The 17,351-nt window shown below is 38.4% G+C and overlaps 1 protein-coding gene across 1 annotated transcript in view; it reads left to right on the top strand.

The window, feature by feature from the left end:
- The window catches only part of kif16bb (kinesin family member 16Bb), a 43,813-nt gene that overhangs the window by 7,866 nt on the left and 18,596 nt on the right, over positions 1–17,351 (top strand). The window contains exons 8-12 of the mRNA XM_084391353.1: positions 296–464; positions 573–695; positions 2,675–2,850; positions 3,486–3,551; positions 3,992–4,051. Of these exons, the coding sequence (XP_084247479.1) occupies positions 296–464; positions 573–695; positions 2,675–2,850; positions 3,486–3,551; positions 3,992–4,051 (594 nt within the window). The remainder of the gene's footprint in view (positions 1–295; positions 465–572; positions 696–2,674; positions 2,851–3,485; positions 3,552–3,991; positions 4,052–17,351) is intronic.

Here is a 17,351-nt window from a genome sequence, read left to right as displayed (position 1 = left end):
GTGTCTTCTTAGTTTTTCCATGTTATGAGACTACTATTTTAAACTCATCAGGGTTCTGTTGGTTATAAGTTGGCTCTGTTGGTTATAATCCAGCTCTTTTAATAAATTCATAATATTTTCAGAAACTTCAGGGGATAGGATGTCATGCAGCATTAAGCATTTCCAATCTTACTTTCCTGTGTTTCAATCAAGTGTTTTAGCTTGTTTCTTTTCCCTGTTGCATTATGGTTTTGCATTATGAATTTTGGATTGAGAAATATCTGGCTGTATCGTCTACCATAATATGTCCTTATAGGCCATGTTTGATGCAGAGTTACCGTGTGAGACGGTGAGTAAGGTACACCTGGTTGACCTGGCAGGAAGTGAAAGAGCTGATGCCACACAGGCTACTGGCATTAGGTTGAAGGAAGGCGCCAACATCAATAGATCTCTGGTTACTCTGGGCATCGTCATTTCCACTTTAGGTAAACCAACAATCAAATAATACGTATCATCTTAAGGTTTCAAGCACTTTGACTTACATGGTTATGAGGTTGTTCAGTGGATGTTCTTTGTTATTTCTTTTGTCACAGCTGATCTGGCCATTGGTGGTGGAATAAAAAGGAAACAAAACTTTGTTCCATATCGAGACTCTGCGCTTACCTGGCTCCTAAAGGACAGTCTTGGTGGGAACTCCAAAACCATCATGATAGCCAGTATGTCAGAGGTCACACGTATCACTGTGGTCATAGTTCTACGCGCCATCAAGCTTCTCCAAACATGCAAAATTGAGTTACGCAATTTATTTTGCGAAACGTACATGCTGCTCTTTTCCATACAACAAAAGGGAAGTTTGGGCTCTTAAAGGGTAACTCTCGCCAAAATGCAACTTAGGGGCTTTTTGTTAAAGGGACATTGTGTAAGAATTTCTCCCATCTAGTGGTGATAATGTATTTTGCATAAAAAAATAGTGCTCTCCAGCGCCTCGCTTTTTCAAATGCGTGTTGCATCTACGGTAGCCATTATGTACCAAAAAGCTATGACAGGATGTTCTAATGGTTCTAATAGCACTTTGAGTTTTCCTTCGGGTGAACAGGTTTGTTATTTCAAACAAACTGCAACTTGACACAACGAACAAACGAATGTTACAGTATGAATTACTGACTGTGAAAAACATGAACTATGGTAATTAGTAGTGATGCCTTCTTTATTCGTTATATTTTTGTATATTATATAATAAAGTACACAACCAAGCAATGAAAAAAAGCTTGTAATTAAGAACGTAACATTGACTTGCCTGTCGAGAAGAAAGCAGGCAACTTCAGCGTCTCTTTTGGAAGCTTTCTCCTGCATTAGCTCTTTCCACCTGGAAAAAGCTATCCCGACATTAACCCTTGTTTTTTGTAATCTCCGTTCACGTTTCCTTTTACGGTCTATTTTGGACTTTTTCAACGACGAGGACTCCTTATCCTGTGACTCAGCATATGTATGGACTCCTCCATTATAAATAACCGTACAGTGCAGCCTTTTAAACTTGGCGGGGCAGTGACAAGCGCCTCTCACTGCTCTGCTCCTCTGCTTCTGCTGGTTTCAGTCACGTGACTGAAACGAATGAAAACGCGTAGTTTTTAAAACGCTGCTGGCTCTGAACGAAAACGCGTAGTGGAAACGCGTTGGCCTAGTACTTTTTGTCCCTCTCTGCTATTATAGTTTTTCAAGATGGGAGAAACTACATGGAAGCCTCCGTGGACCTACCCCTTCCATGTATATAAAGATAATAAATTCTTCCTTGTGAATGGGAGTGAATGGGGCACTTTTATGATAGCATAAAAAATCGCTATTTTTAAAACACTAAGAAGGTTCAACACAACATGAAACTTTGCTCAAAGTATCACCAGGGGCTCTACACATGAACTCGAGCATTGAGAACATTGTTTGTGTACAAAGAGTTTACTAAAAAGAAAGATTTTGAACAACTCACTGTGTTTCCGTCCGCCGGCATTTTTTCAGTCAAAAATAGTCGATCTCCGTAACAGGGAGGAGAGTAAAGATGGAAAGCTCCTAAAGCTTAGTTTAATATAAATTCACAGATAATTAGTTGTTTTCTCGTTAGTGAAAATCAATATTGACCTTGTATTTGAAAAAGGATCCTCATATGAGAAACAGTACTAAAATTCAGAGTCAGTTCATTCGCATTCGGAGATTGACTATTTTTGACTGTCAAAATGCCGGCGGACACAGCTACAGTTGTTCAAAATCTTTCTTTTTAGTAAACTCTGTGTACACAAACAATGTTCTCAATGCTCGAGCTCATGTGTAGAGCCCCTGGTGATACTTTGAGCAACGTTTCATGTTGTATCGAGCCTCCTTAGTGTTTTAAAAATAGTGATTTTTGATGCTATCATAAAAGTGCCCCATTCATTCCCATTCACAAGGCATTTAACCTAAAACGAAAATACGGTCAAACTTAAAAGTGGCGTTTCCACTTTTCCACAGTGAAAGTTTGCCTCGGGTAGATTAACAAAAAGAGCCTTGGTTGCATCTAGGTTACCCTTTAAACTCTAAAAAGCCACGGAAAAGGCCATTAGAAAAAGTGGCAGATTGAAATTAACATTCTATTGCAAGGAGAGTTGAGCTAATCTCGCCTTGATTATGTAGTAAGGATTAATTTCCTTTATCTTTTTTGTCACTCTAGCCATCTCACCTGCTGACGTGAACTACAGCGAAACTTTGAACACTCTTCGTTATGCCAGCCGTGCCAAGAACATTTTAAACAAGCCCACTGTGAATGAGGACAGCAATGTAAAGATTATCAGAGAGCTGCAAGCTGAGATTGCCCGTCTGAAAGCGCTGCTGTCTGCGGGAAATCAGGTGATTTAAGTTCGACTTCAGACATCACAGGCTGAATTTCAATTTGTATATTATCAGTATTAAATGGTATGCCAAGATTAGCTTAAAGAAATGAAAAAATCAGAAATGAGATCTCTTCAACGAGATGGAGTCTCCAGCTTCTCATATCTCTCATAAGACAGAGTAGGGTCTTAGTCTCTTCTTGAGTTTTTGAATGATGGCTCAGACTTTACTCAGATTTTGACAAAAGTTAGAGATTTCAGAATGTACCTTTTGAATTTACCAATGAGCAATTGTTTTTGTGTTTATTTTTCTTTATCCTAAGCAATTTTAAGAGATCAGTTTTACCTAATTAACACATTCTCCTGAGCTATGAAAGCAAACTTTAAGCAATATCCTTTTCCTCTGGAAGGATTAGTGCCTCCCAAATCATATCACTGAAATTATAATGTCAAAATGGCCCGGACTACATCCTGTTACAAAGTCTACATGTTTTTTGGGATAATATTGCTCACTCACAGCCTTTTATGGTATGGAAAGTTGTACAGACGTTTTATGCCGTATTAAAATGTAATACTATACACAGAAGTACCTACTTTTGTACAGCCTTTGTTTTGTTTCTCAGTGGTCACATACTTCAGTCTTCCTCCTTACAGATGGTGTCATTTGAGCAGCCTTTAGGGTCGAGTGTGGAGGAGAGGCTTCATCAGGATGAAGCCAGAGTAAGTGTCTCAATTTCACTGCACATCCTCAGACTACTTGAGCAGATCTTCTGGTGATTAAAAGTTGGGTAAAACCGAGCACAGCAGCCGATCAGTCCTTGATTTCCCCACCGCTCATGGCTGTTTAAGTATGATGCATGCTGATTTAGGGAGATAATTAAAGCCTTTATGCTAGAGGAGGTCAGCAGCAGCATTGTTGTTTTTATTTTAATTTTATGTTATGCTGCACTTTAGTCTTCCTCTTAGGTTTGGATGTAAATATGCATGACTTGCAACTGGGATTTTAGAGTGCTATATTTATCCCAACACTCAGAATGCTGTTTTCTGTCCCATTTATTGTGATGAAAGAATGTGGCAGCTGCACAATAAGCATTTTATTTGTTTCTGTATCTGTATTTTCTCTTATAGAAATAATCCAAAGTATCTCTTTTCTTTCTCAGGTTCAGGAGCTGACAAAACAGTGGGCTAGTCGTTGGAAAGAAATCCATAATATTCTTAGGGTTGGTAACTTGCATACACTTATGACTTAAAGGGGTGGTTCAGAATTTTGGACATCGGACCTCATTTACAAGTTAGCCTGTGTGTTATTTATCAGTGGAGACAGTTTTCAAAAATGTTCACCCAGTCCTTCCAGTTGCATAGTTCGCTGGTGCTAGGCTAGCGCGAGTCAACGGTATCTGTTAGCCTGCCATTAAAAACAGTTTTACCCACTCCACAGTACACCAAAAGCAAATAAATTATAACGCCAGACTATCGATGTAAATGTCTGTTGAGAGAATAATGTTAGAAATAAAACTACGCTTGCACCTCAATGATCGCATTACATTTACAGGAACTAGTTTCTCAGCAGCGGCGGAATTTTACTTTGCTCCGGTTAGTACTGCGCCGAAAAGTAAACACAGAACAGAAGCGCACTACAGTCGGGATGTCTAGCTAGCTATATGTAGCTATACATTTTCTGCACTGGCACCACCGGTCTCCCTATGTTCTGTCCCGGTTCTCTACGGCATCTCCAGCATCTCCAGCTGCTGTTGTCTCTACAGACAGACTATTTCTGCTATTTCTGCCCTTTTAGCATCCATCTCAATTAGTTATTCGTCTGTGTATTCCGGCTCATACATGTAAGTTACGGTTTGTTGAATAACACACATTCCTCGACTGCATCGTCTCCAAAGTCCAAAACATTGCCATGGCTTTCAAACGTGGCCATAGTCCTATGTCTTGTTGATTTCTTCGTGAAATATCCTCTGGTTCTGCTGTAGTGATGAGTATCAGCGGCAGGTAAATACACTTGCGTGATTGTCATGTGGACCGGCTCTCACGGTTGCCTAGGTAACTTAATATCACTTCGCCGCTGTTGTAGACTGTGCTAATAAATACAGGGAACAAAGTATAACTATTGCAATGCGATGAAAGGGTAGTTTGATTTTTAACATTATTCTCTCAACAGACATTTACATCGGTAGTCTGGCGTTATAATTTATTTGCTTTTGGTGTACTGTGGAGTGGGTAAAACTGTTTTTAATGGCAGGCTAGCAGATACCGTTGACTCGCGCTAGCCTAGCACCGGTGAACTATGCAACTGGAAGGACTGGGTGAGATTTTTTGAAAACTGTCTCCACTGATAAATAACTCACAGGCTAACTTGTAAATGAGGTCCGATGTCCAAAATTCTGAACCACCCCTTTAATACACCTTTACATTTTCCTTTCAAACATGAATTTCAGGAAATGGTGGTGAAATTAATTGTCATATCCCAGTGAGTGTCGGGGTTATCAGGATTGCTCACCCTAATTATTTCACTAATTACTCACCTTCCTGTATACGCCTTTTTTTTTTTTTTTTTTTATGTGCATATACACCATAAAAATGTAAAATATATATATACCTACAGTCGAACAGGTCTTATAATTTGATGTTACTCAGCTCTCACAGCTTGTTTGCTTCTTACTCAGAATCCCCCGTAGTTGCAAGAGCACAGCATCAATTCTACCTCTATATCTAATTTGTTCATCCACAGTGATCTGAGAAAGATTGCAGTGAATCCAGTCTGCTCTTCTCTGCACCCTTCTGTGTAAACTGTGGCAGTCAGTGAAGTAGTCTGCTTGTGAGGAGGAAAAACAATATCACTTTAGCTCTGTGCGTCACTCTAGCTCCATGTGCTGCTAAATAGAGAGGAAGACATTGCTGGTTGGTCACCTAAATAACCTCCTACTCTGCAACACACACATAGATTTCTAATTAGAGTTTTTTTGATCTTATACCTTTGTCTTTTCAACTGTGCAGCGAATATGGGTCAAATAGTCTGTAATTCCTTGGTTTATTTGACATTTAAATATTCTGCTGCTGGTTTGAGTTTGTAGCACATTTAAGAGAGGTAGTGCTCCTACAGGGATGTAGGCTTTCAGTCAGGAAAATGTCATCTCTAGTTCTTAGAACTCAGTCAGGGTAGATGCACTATTTAATATGATGTGAATGACAATATAGAAGTTTAGCCTATTTAATGTGTTGTATTGTGCAGTCGTATACATTGATGTCGTTCAGCTTCACCTTGAACTATGGAGTTTACCATGACTTAGGACCATAGTGTCTTATCTATCAAAAATGCCTTTATATATACTGTATATACAGTGGCAAGAATTAGTTTGTGAACCCTTTCAAATTATTTTGATTTCTGCATTGATTCCTCCATAAAATCTGATATGATCTTTATTCAGCTCACAATTATAACATAATCTGCTAAAAACTAATGACACTCAAACTTTTCATACTTTTATTTAATAAACTGAGTAATCATTCACAGTGCGGGCTGGAAAAGTAGATTCTCCTTTATGCATGCATGCATATAATATTACCATAAGCAGTAATTAAACCATTTCACCTTTGTACACCTAAACAAATCATGTGCCACTGATCTGTTTTTTCCTCTGGTAAAATAGTGTTTTGATGATGATGTGATATGTGGTTTGGGAAGGTTTGATGGTTCGATCCCCGTGAGAAGTTATTACCACCTTGCCCTTGAACAAAGCACTTAACCCCAGGTTTCTCCAGTGGGATTGTCTTGTAATAGACTCATGGCGCTGTATATGTCAAAAGTTGTGGAAACGTAACTGGCCCTGGTCGTGTGGAAATAAACAGTTTGCTCCTTCTAAAAAATAACACACTTAACAGCAGCTGATCGATTTCCCTCCGACAGGTGGCAGTGTTGCGCTTGAGAAGCGCAGTGGTTTTGCAACGTTTTTGCCTTCGGCCGGTTGTGTTTGATGGTGCTCTGTGTAGCAGCCTGTGGTGTTGTAAATGGAGGTTTTCAGACTGTAGCAGGAGTCTGGGGTCAATTTCAGGCCACAAGCTGGAACTGTCAGAATGCCACAGCATAAGCTCATTGGTATGAGAGACTATTACCTCGGTCTTGCTCCTGCACGTAAATGTTTGTGAAAGCGGATAGGGAAATGGGGAAATAGTCCGTGATGAAGGAGGCGAGATATGCTTTCGGTTTTTCTCTCTTATTTTTTTGTCTTTTGCGTCACATCACCTCCCTCCCTGTCTCATTTACACACATACACCCCCAAATCTATGAAGCGGAGAGCAAAACGGAGATGGCAGATGGTCACGCATACTCTCTGAGCTTTTAGCTGCTCATCTGCTCCAGTCCAGGCAGAAAGACATGAGCCACAAAGGGCCAAATAGCCCAGACCTCTATTTAGCTATTACTCACTTCCTGCCATGCCAGCATGCCAACTGCCTCTCTGACCATCCTGCTTTTATCCAATCGAATTCAGTGTGCACGTGTTGGGGGTGACAGAAAGTTGAGGAAATATCCTGGCCTCGTCAAGCCACCTAACAGCATGGTGATGAGCCGTTGATGCATCAGCTGAATTTAATTGCAGATAATTACTTCAAATAGCACTTCGCCAGGGCTGTTTTCTCGAAACCCCAACATAATGAGCGTCTTCGCCTCTCAACTGCTTATTCTTCGCCACCTTTTTCAAGTGCTTTGGCATCTTTTTTGATGGGAAAGTGTTGTAGTGAGAAAGAGACAGCCCACAAAGAGAAGAACAAAGGCACAAGTCTCAAAGCTCATTTTTATTTTGGTCCGCCTCTGAGTTTGACTGAGAAACAGAAGATTTAACAATGCAACGCGGTTTTGCGAACCCCAAAAGGCAGATGGCTGTTTATGGCTGTTATTTTTTCCTTGCGATGACAAGCGATTGCATATTAAGCATCTGTTGTCTTGTGTGAATGTTGTATTATATTAGTGGCAGACAATAAAACACAAGTAAATGAACAATACATAATATTAAAGTATCAAGATCAATTAAGATTCAAATAGAATTTTTGATAACATTTTAGGGTCCAATTCCACTATTAACTAGTTGCTTATTAGCATGCATATTACTGGGATGTTGGCTGTTTATTGTTACTTATAAAGCACATATTAATGCTTTATTCTGCATGACCATATTCTACATCTCTTAATCCTACACAATAACTCAACAACTATCTTACTAACTATTAATAAGCAGTAATTAGGTGTTTATTGAGGCAAAAGTCATAGTTAAAGCTACACTGTGTACGACTTTCTCCCATCTAGTGGTGAAATTGTATATGACTACCAACTGAATATTACTTTCTAGCCCTTTCCATTCCGAGGGTTGTTTTAACTCCTACGGTGGCCGTATTATTTCAAATCTGCCGCGAGTAATCTCCCCCTCGCATTCGTCACGGTGCCACTGAGTGTAAAAACGCGAAAGACGAAGCTTGAATTTCCAGGTATGTCCGTCTTTGGCTAATGTATTTTCAAGATGGAGGCTCAACATGGCTTTCGCCATTCGAGCGACTCGCTCGTATGTATTCTAAACGGCAGATTCTACGCTTAAGAGAATACTTGATTAGTTAGTAGAAGTAATTACACATTAATGAGCACATATCATTTTGAAAGAACAATATGTTTTTTGCTAAGAATCAACTTAAAAAATTACGCTGTGTAGCTTTAGTATTAGACCCTAAACTAAAGTGTAACCAAATTTATATATTTATATATATTTTTTTAAACAAGTAAATGTGAGTTGCTCTTGTCAAGAGGTGTTCTGATTGTTTTGAATGTGTGGTTACTAGGTTATTGAGACTCTGCTATTCTGGTCCCTCCCTTCTTTAGGGCAAGTGTATAAGATGTTTTTGACAACTAAGATTGTCACATGCCTCTCTCAAATAAAGTATTGTTGATGTCCTTAGCACAAGTAAGGCAGGACAAGCTATGTGCCAAAGTTTAGTACTTAGGGTAAAGGGTTTGTTCAAATCCCTTTGAGAAATTGAAATAGTGATGCTTGCCCAATATGATGTAACACATTTTATAAATGTATGTTTTTAAAGTATTAGAAAATGTTGTCATATTACATGTCATTCATTTGAATCAGTTCAGTGTCTTTTTGAACATGCAAGGTTAAAAGGTTGAACCAAAAGATGGCACTGTAGCACTCTGATGTTTCTTGTTCCTCCACTTGGACTTGAAGCAATGAAATAAACAGAAGAAAGTCTACCCGTGGTTTATATTTAATTTTCAAACTATTTAGATTACTATGTCATCCAGCCACCATAAAAACTGCTTTAATGATGTTGAAGTCAACATGTGGCAGAGTGAAGGGAGGGGGTTTGTGCAGCAGATGATTAAAATGGCTTCTCTTGGTGAAGAAATATTAACAGAGATTATGCATCCCGTGCTTTGCGGTTTCTCTTCCTCAATCACTCTAATGTCTGCAGTGGCCACCCAGCGTGTGTATATGCACAGTTGGAACAATGGTCGTACATAATGGTCAAATGTATGTTCTCAGAGTGATGGACATGGAAATACGTCAATGTAATAAGGATCCTTTCTGTGAACGAAATGCCTTTTGTGGATTTGTGGGTTTGTTCATGTTATTAAGGGGATAGGATGGCCACTGACTAAATTATATTGTAGTATGCCAAATATTTATCTAAAAAAAAACTAAGCTTAAATTAAACACAAACATTCAGTTTAGGGGCTAACTGGATATCATATTGTATATATGTAGATTTAAAAGGGACAGTTCACCCAATATTAAAGTGTTAGTAAGTTTGAAGATGATCTTTTGAAGAACATTGACGTCAAAACAACATTTAACCTCATTGACTTCCATTCTATGGACAAAAAAAAAAAAAAAAATTCATTGTTTGATGAACTGTCCTTTAAGTTGATTGTGTCTCATGGGGATCCAACTACAAAAAATACAAGTCCAGTTTACACCATATAACTAACTCTGTGTTGTATTTACAAAATGACTTTAATCTCCTAAAGCTCTCAGTCAATCAAATTGTTGTTCATGTTGATAGTGACCCTGACCAGGGAGTGCTAAGCAGAAAGGAAAGCTGGCGGTCTGTCTCTAGTGAGCGCAAGACCTCTGAACATGCCAAAGGTTGATGAAGTGTTTCAGAGCATGTTGCCTTATAGTACATGGAATCAATAGAAAAGCTGGCCGAAACGAGAACTCCTTTGCGTCAGGGTTATAGTATTATAGTTATTAGAACTAAAACAATAGATAAAAAAAAAAACATGTTTGTTACTGAAGTAAGTAGCTGAAATAAAATAAAAAATAAATAAAAACTTAAACAGCAGTAAGTAATCTTACCTTGATGTACTAAAACTGAAAAAAGCTAATAAATGGCAAAAAACATTAAACAAAATTACAAAAAAAAAAAAAAAAAAAAAGTGTATCTCAATACTAGTGCAAATCAGGGGTATATAACAAGTTAATTCAAGAAGCCCAGACCATTGAGGCTCATTGCGAGAAAATGCTACGGTCCTTAATTAAGAGATTTTGATTAGTCACATATGGCGGGATTAATCTCAGAGCATCCAGTGATCTAATTAATATGGCCATGTTGTAATTCTTTTCTTCGCTGTTCGGTTGGGGTTCCAGTCGCTAGCTTGCTAACAGCACATGGTGTGGTCTCAGTGGGTGTGATGAATGGAATGAACAGGATGCTAACAGACATGCAAACAAGTGATGTGTGTCCACAAGATGGATACTTGTCTCTATGTGACAAACGAACAGCAAAGGCCACAAGATGTGCAAGCAGTCTGGACCTCTGAATGTGTTTAATGAACTAGCTAAAGCTATTCCACTTGTCTTTTGATGAGCGTAATTGCTTCTTGAAGACATTTGATGAATAAAAAGGCATCACATTTCAAAGATCTCTTTTTGATCAAACTTTTATCCCTTTGAAATGAACTATTAAGAGTTATTTGAGAATAAAAGGCTAGCTGTTAATATCCCTTACTCAGCCAGAAGTGAGACTTTCTTCAGAAAGGTCACCACTAAGAATAGTTTTACATCAGCTTATATGTTACAGTTTGGACAGAGAGTTGATCTATCAGTATAGATGGATAGACTATCTATTCATCTTGAGATTTTATATATTGTAATAGATGGTAGTCTCATAAAATCTCTTTTTTGACTCCTATTTCAGTGTTCACTCTCTTTCAGCAAGCTCAGGGTTAACTCAGTTGATGTGAGTTGATTCGCTACTTCGCAGGAGTAAATTGATGCTTTTAGAGAGTGACGGCAATTCTCTGGCTCTGGAACGTAAACAGAATCTTAATTCGCTTTTTGAGGCAGATTTGGAATGCAAAGTTATGCAGCTGCGCCATTGTAGATTGGTTACAGGGGTGGGAGGGGACAGCGGTTAATAAGGAGATGTGGTTGAATAGTGGACTCTCAGAGAGGAAGAAAGTGAGTGTGAGGGAGGGAATTTTCTTCTGTCCAGTGGCTGTCCCAGTCTTCGGCAGCTGGCGAGGTGATGTGCCCTCGTCGCATTTGTTAATTTAGGAGTGCTCATACAGAACTGAAGGGAATAGGAGGATTGATGACAGATATAGCAGCCTAACCGGGGCAGTTTATCTTCCAGTCGATTGTGCCATTTGTTTTCATTTCGGAAAAAAAGATGCATCAAGTCCCTGGAGCCACACACACACACACACACACACACACACACACACACACACACACAATAACACAAGAATAACACAAGCACTTATTCTCATCTTGGCTCTGAAAGAGTATTTATTTATATATTAACTTAAATGTCTTTCTGTCCTCCTCCCACCCTTCCTATTTCTCTGAATTATTATTTATCACTTTCAGTGTTTGTTAAAATCCACCCTTAATTATCCATAACAACCTTTTAATTGCAGTGTTGTGATTGCAACACATTCTTTTTTTTCCAGCCTTGGATAGGTGTGAAATACCTTCAGATAATAAAATGGGATGGACAGGAACAACAAATGGCAGTAATTAAGCGTTCCTTTAATGAGTTCTGCGAATGTCCACCTGATAAAATGAATATATAATGTAGTATTTCTTCAGTGGATGTCACATCAATCTGAGAACCATATCAAGCCGTGAAAAGAAAAAGGAACATAAGCTTTCATTGGTGAATCCGCAGCTGGCCAACATGGACCTCAGTACATATTAGTATCTCGGTTTATGTGAAGGCAAGGCAAGTGTCAATATGAATATTGCTCATATTCAGGGTAGTCAGTGATTTGAACAGACTGCTAATGCTGAGTATTAAACTTCAGCTCATAACCCGTCTTGTTTGTGATGCATACATAAATGATACCCCAGATCATGTGGCTTTGTTGAACAGAGTTGTGTTGTTACTTTTGTAAGTGAACAGATTATAAAACAGGGAAAATCTCAGATTTGAAGAAGGGATCCGAGTCATATTTAGGGACCACAATATCATAAAGATTTGTGAAAAGTCTTGACTACTATCTAAATTCAACCCAGAACATCAATCGCAACAACTTAGCTACCTTCTAAAACTTATTTCGTAGCAACTGCATGGTAATGCACCTCAGTATCCTAGCATCATGACAGCTAGTTTTGCATGGGTTAGCATTATTCATGCAAGTTATTCACTGTTATTGTCCTTGTATGTAGACCTTATACACCAGAGAAACAAGTACACAGCCATATTTAGAATTTTGTGTTTAAATGTCTGTTTTTGCGGTAGCTCAGTATTTTTCTATGACATCGCTGTTGAAGAGTAATTACACTGAAAAAAATGATTCATTGACTAGTTGAATTTACTAAAAGAAATTATGTTAATTGGATCCACATAATTGATTTTAGCTACATTTAAACAAATGCATTACGTTGAACTAAGTTCAGCTTAATGCATTTGTTTAAATGTAGCTAAAATCAATTGCGTGGAACCACTTACGATAATTTTTTTTAGTAAATTCAATGATTTCAGTAAATTCATTGAATTTTCTAAATGTTTTTATCGTAAGTGGTTCCACGCAATTGATTTTAGCTACATTTAAACAAATGCATCAAGTTGAACTTAGTTCAACGTAATGCATTTGTTTAAATGTAGCTAAAATGAATTATGTGGAACCAATTAACAATTTTTTTTAGTAAATTCTACTAAGTCAATAAATCATTTTTTTCAGTGTAGCTGGTGAAGTGGATTTACTTATTGTAGTTAACAAAAGTTATCATGGGCATTGTAATGTTTGAAGCGGATGTCATAATAATGTCTGTAGTAATATATAACACTGTAGTGTTGTCACGATACTGGAATTTCTAGCTTCGATGCGATACCTTGAAAAATATCGATATTCGATACCATTTTCGATACCACGTGGAAAACTACCATATATACTGCCATACAGATAATTTGTTATCTCATAATTTTTTGATAATTTATCATTTAACTTTTAATAATTTTGTTGTAATAGCTTACACACAGCACAGGGAAGCTTTATTTGAATCGTTGAACTACATATACAAAAAAAAAAAAAGACAAGTAAACAGTCGGTAATACAATAAGAACAAATAAACAACAGGGTCTAACAGTATATTCAGGTAGAATACTACAGAAATCAAATGTAAGCAATCAAATGTAAAATAACACTGGATAGTTTTCATTGTAAAAAATGCTTACAATTAAAGTTATAAAATCTTAACTTCATGTTGTGGAAATACAAACCGGAAGACCGAACACAGTGAGCACGGTGCTGAAAGGGGCGGGGCTACATTTAAGATCTATACTGCCCTATATCATTTTACCAAAACATACCACCTCCTGCTTTTTCCTGCCCTCTCTCTCTCTATCGTTTTTATAGTCAGTGCACCATTTTGCAGTTCTTATCCTCTCTTGATCTCTCAACCCATATATTTTAAGAGCTCCTTTTAATCTTCACCCAGTGCATCTGCCTTGTTTTCAGACCACATTGCCTCAAATTGAAGTCTTGGGCACCAAAACCACCTTTAATTTGCCAAGAGAGTGAAATAAATTAGAGGTTTTATGATCTCAGCCAGATCTCATTTGCTGCAGAAGTTTAGAGTGCATGTAATTGTACACACACCATGTTTTAAAAAGTTCTCGGGGGCAGAAGGTACCCTGCTCCAAGGCTAGCTCTCTCTCTCTCTCTCTCTCTCTCTCTCTCTCTCTCTCTCTCTCTCTCTCCCCCTCCCCCTCTGAAAACTGACATGGTTCCTATCTCTCTCTCTCTCTCTCTCTCTCTCTCTCTCTCTCTCTCTCTCTCTCTCTCTCTCTCTCTCTCTCTCTCTCTCTCTCTCTCTCTCTCTCTCTCTCTCAATCTAATGAAGTCTTGGAAGAATTCATTTAATTAAGTGTGGAGAGAAGACCCTCCACACAATCGATGCTTCTCCCTCTTCGTTAGGAGAAAAGGATTTCGCTCCATTCGCTGCTGTCAATGAGGTGGAAATAGACGCATTGCTCTCTAGCCTGAAGAGGCAGAGAATGAGAGGAATGGAAGATGAGGGGGAAGAAGGCCACATTTGTTAAGAGGAAAAAAAACACGGTGCTGGTAAGGTTATTGTCATGCAGGGTGGTTGTATAAATGCAAGAAGAAGAAGATGAATGCAATAAGTTAATATTTAATAAATCCTACGGGTATTTCGAACAGGAACAGAGCAACATACAACACTTCCACAATAGATGACACCTGACACCGAACTGAAACAGAACTGAACATATATATATACAGGTGATAATTATGGTGATTGATGATTGCATAGCTGAACATAATTAGTGTCCGTGAAAACAAATGAGTGACGAAGGCAGGCGATGACGTCATTAATCTTATTAATAATCTGCCCTTACTCATTCGTTCAGAGGAGTTGGAAAGTCAAATTTGTGAACAAGTCATTCTTTTGAGTCAATTCTTTTTCACAAATTGTACTAATTGGGTTCTCGAGTTGACTGGTGTGATCTTGTCAGAAGACTTGGAATTTAGCAGGAAAGTATAGGCAACTGTTATGGTGCTTTTTCGGCTGGGTGTGTCACGGCCTTAAAGTCGGCATGAAATCAAATTTGACGAATCTTCTTTTTAGATGTAATATTGTAGTGTTTATTATAAATTATTTATCTGTGCACTTCATTATTTTTTTAAAATTCATGTACCCTTATAATCTTTAATCAAATACATTACCCTTCCCTCCCCCCTCGAAATAACCTCTCTTCTCTTTCGGTCACGTGCCATGGCGAAAGGATGCGGCTATCAGTGTCTGTCTAGAAAATTTAGCTGCTCGTCCTCGTTCTCGTCGCCGGGCTCCTCAATAAAAAATCCTCCATGGGAGGGTAACGGTGGGGAGTCCGGTGGAGAGAAATCCTCCACAACTGAATGTAAACTGGCATTCAAATCTGCCTCCATTTTGTTTGCAATGCCCAACCTCCAACGATCCAATCAATTCCCGAAGGACGAAATCAAGCCCCGCCCTACATTTTTTTCGAATTTCAGAAGCCGTTTCACTCGGATATACGTCACAACAAGAAAAAAATGACATTCTCAACTTCCGTTTCATGCCGACTTTAAGAAATCCAGTTCCTACTCATAATTCTACATTGGAAAAAGTGACACATTATTCATAATTTCCACTTTTGTGTTCCTTGAAAAGTAAATGAGTAAACAAGTTTGAAACATGAAACATATGACTGAGTTAAATCACTTGCACACACACACAGGCAGAAGTTTAAAAGCAGTTCATTTTCTGCAATACAGAGCTCCTCGGAGAATGAAAGACATTTGTGTCCTCAGGTCAGTGAGCACAGTGAACCAAAGCACATTAACTTTCATTCTGAAGAGAGAACCTTTGGTGCTCCAGTCTCCAAATCTCTGAATTAATACCAACACTCTGCCCAAGTCCATGACTCCTTTCAAGACGTCCTCTGGCCCTCTCCTATTTTAAATGCGTCCTCACGGACAGATTGGTATGCAAGTGTTTTTCTTTTTGTTGTGCTGCTTCAGTATGCGCAGGGCATCCGAAGGTCTTTTCTCATTGTTCAGTCAGGTGGGTTGTTGTCATTATTTCTTTTCTCGTATTGGAAACAGACGCGTGTTCCCCGGTGAAAGCACACATTATTCAAAGCAGAGTACTTATTTGATGAGGCATGACACTTTCTACCATTTTAGTGATGTTTGCATACGATGTGGATGGCATAGAAATGTTTCAAAGTAAGATAGACCATGAGAAAATATAGGAATACACAAAATATTTTTTTTGAAGTTATACAATAACTTGAAGTGTATACATTCCTAAAATACACTATAATACATGAATCACGTCCAACCAATTACACCCCTTTTCCTTAAAAACTAAATTGTTTGGTATCCCTGCAGAAGAAAAAAAAAACAGCATTTGATGTTCTTGGATGCTGACATGCTGGTCACAAGGTTATTGGTCACAAGGCTGGCCAGCAAGACTTCCTAGTGGACTGATTTTACCCAGTTACTGACTTTGGTACCCAGACCCGAACCAAACTAGCACTAACCAGAAAAAAAAAAAAAAAAAAACAGAGCGGAAATTCATACTGCTCTAAGCTTGTCTTTTCAACAAGGGGTTTTACGAATGTAGTATGTCTAGGATTTGCATCCTGAAAATGAACATGCTAAATCCTGCATGCCGAATTTATTTAATATGTGCCTCGCCAATGTGATAATCGCTCCCTTGGAACCAACATTCTCAAAGTAGCTGATGCATTAATCTTTATAGACTATCTGCGTGCACCATCACAGATGTCACTTGGCCTTTGAAGAATATGTGTGCTTTGATGGCACTCATGAACATGCCTCCCATCCCTGTGAAGAATGAAATAAGAGGAGTAGCATGGACACGTGCTACCATATTTAAGAAAAAAAGATGCCCCGCACAGCAGAATAATTTTTCTGCTTCTCATTACCGTTCTGTGAAGGGCTGTTCAAATGCCATTAAATACATATTTATATGTGTCCCCCTCTCTCCAATCCAACTCCAATGGATTTTTCCTGGGAATATTGATTTAACTGTGACTTTTAAAGTTTATGACAGGGAATGTTGGTGTTGGACTGTAATGATTTTTAATTAAAACATCAACGCTGTGTTATATCACAGTATTAATCATTAAGCCATGCATAGAATAGTGACAGTTTCAACATTTTTCACATGGATCTATGAATTCCTCGTCTTTAGTGGGCAAGGCCTGCATTCAAAACATATTTTGTAGCCAGATATGTCAAAAAGATGGTCTTTTATTTATTCTGTGTAGCATTATTTTTAATCTAATTTGCATTTTTCTATCGGCTTACTGGATTGTTGTTGCTAAGGATGCACCCCCCAAGTCTTTGTACATTTGTAGTGTCACTCCTCAAATACCAAGCGTCTTTTAGTAGTCTTATTTTCTGAACACGTAATGTATTGGTTGTTGTAATGTGTCCTTGTTTTAACAGGGTTCAACAACACGTCTCTGAGATGGGGTTTGGTTGAATTTCCT

This window comes from Rutilus rutilus (genome assembly GCF_951802725.1).
Source record: "Rutilus rutilus genome assembly, chromosome: 20".
In the NCBI taxonomy this organism is placed as follows: domain Eukaryota; kingdom Metazoa; phylum Chordata; class Actinopteri; order Cypriniformes; family Leuciscidae; genus Rutilus; species Rutilus rutilus.
This window is presented reverse-complemented; position numbering and strand designations above follow the sequence as displayed.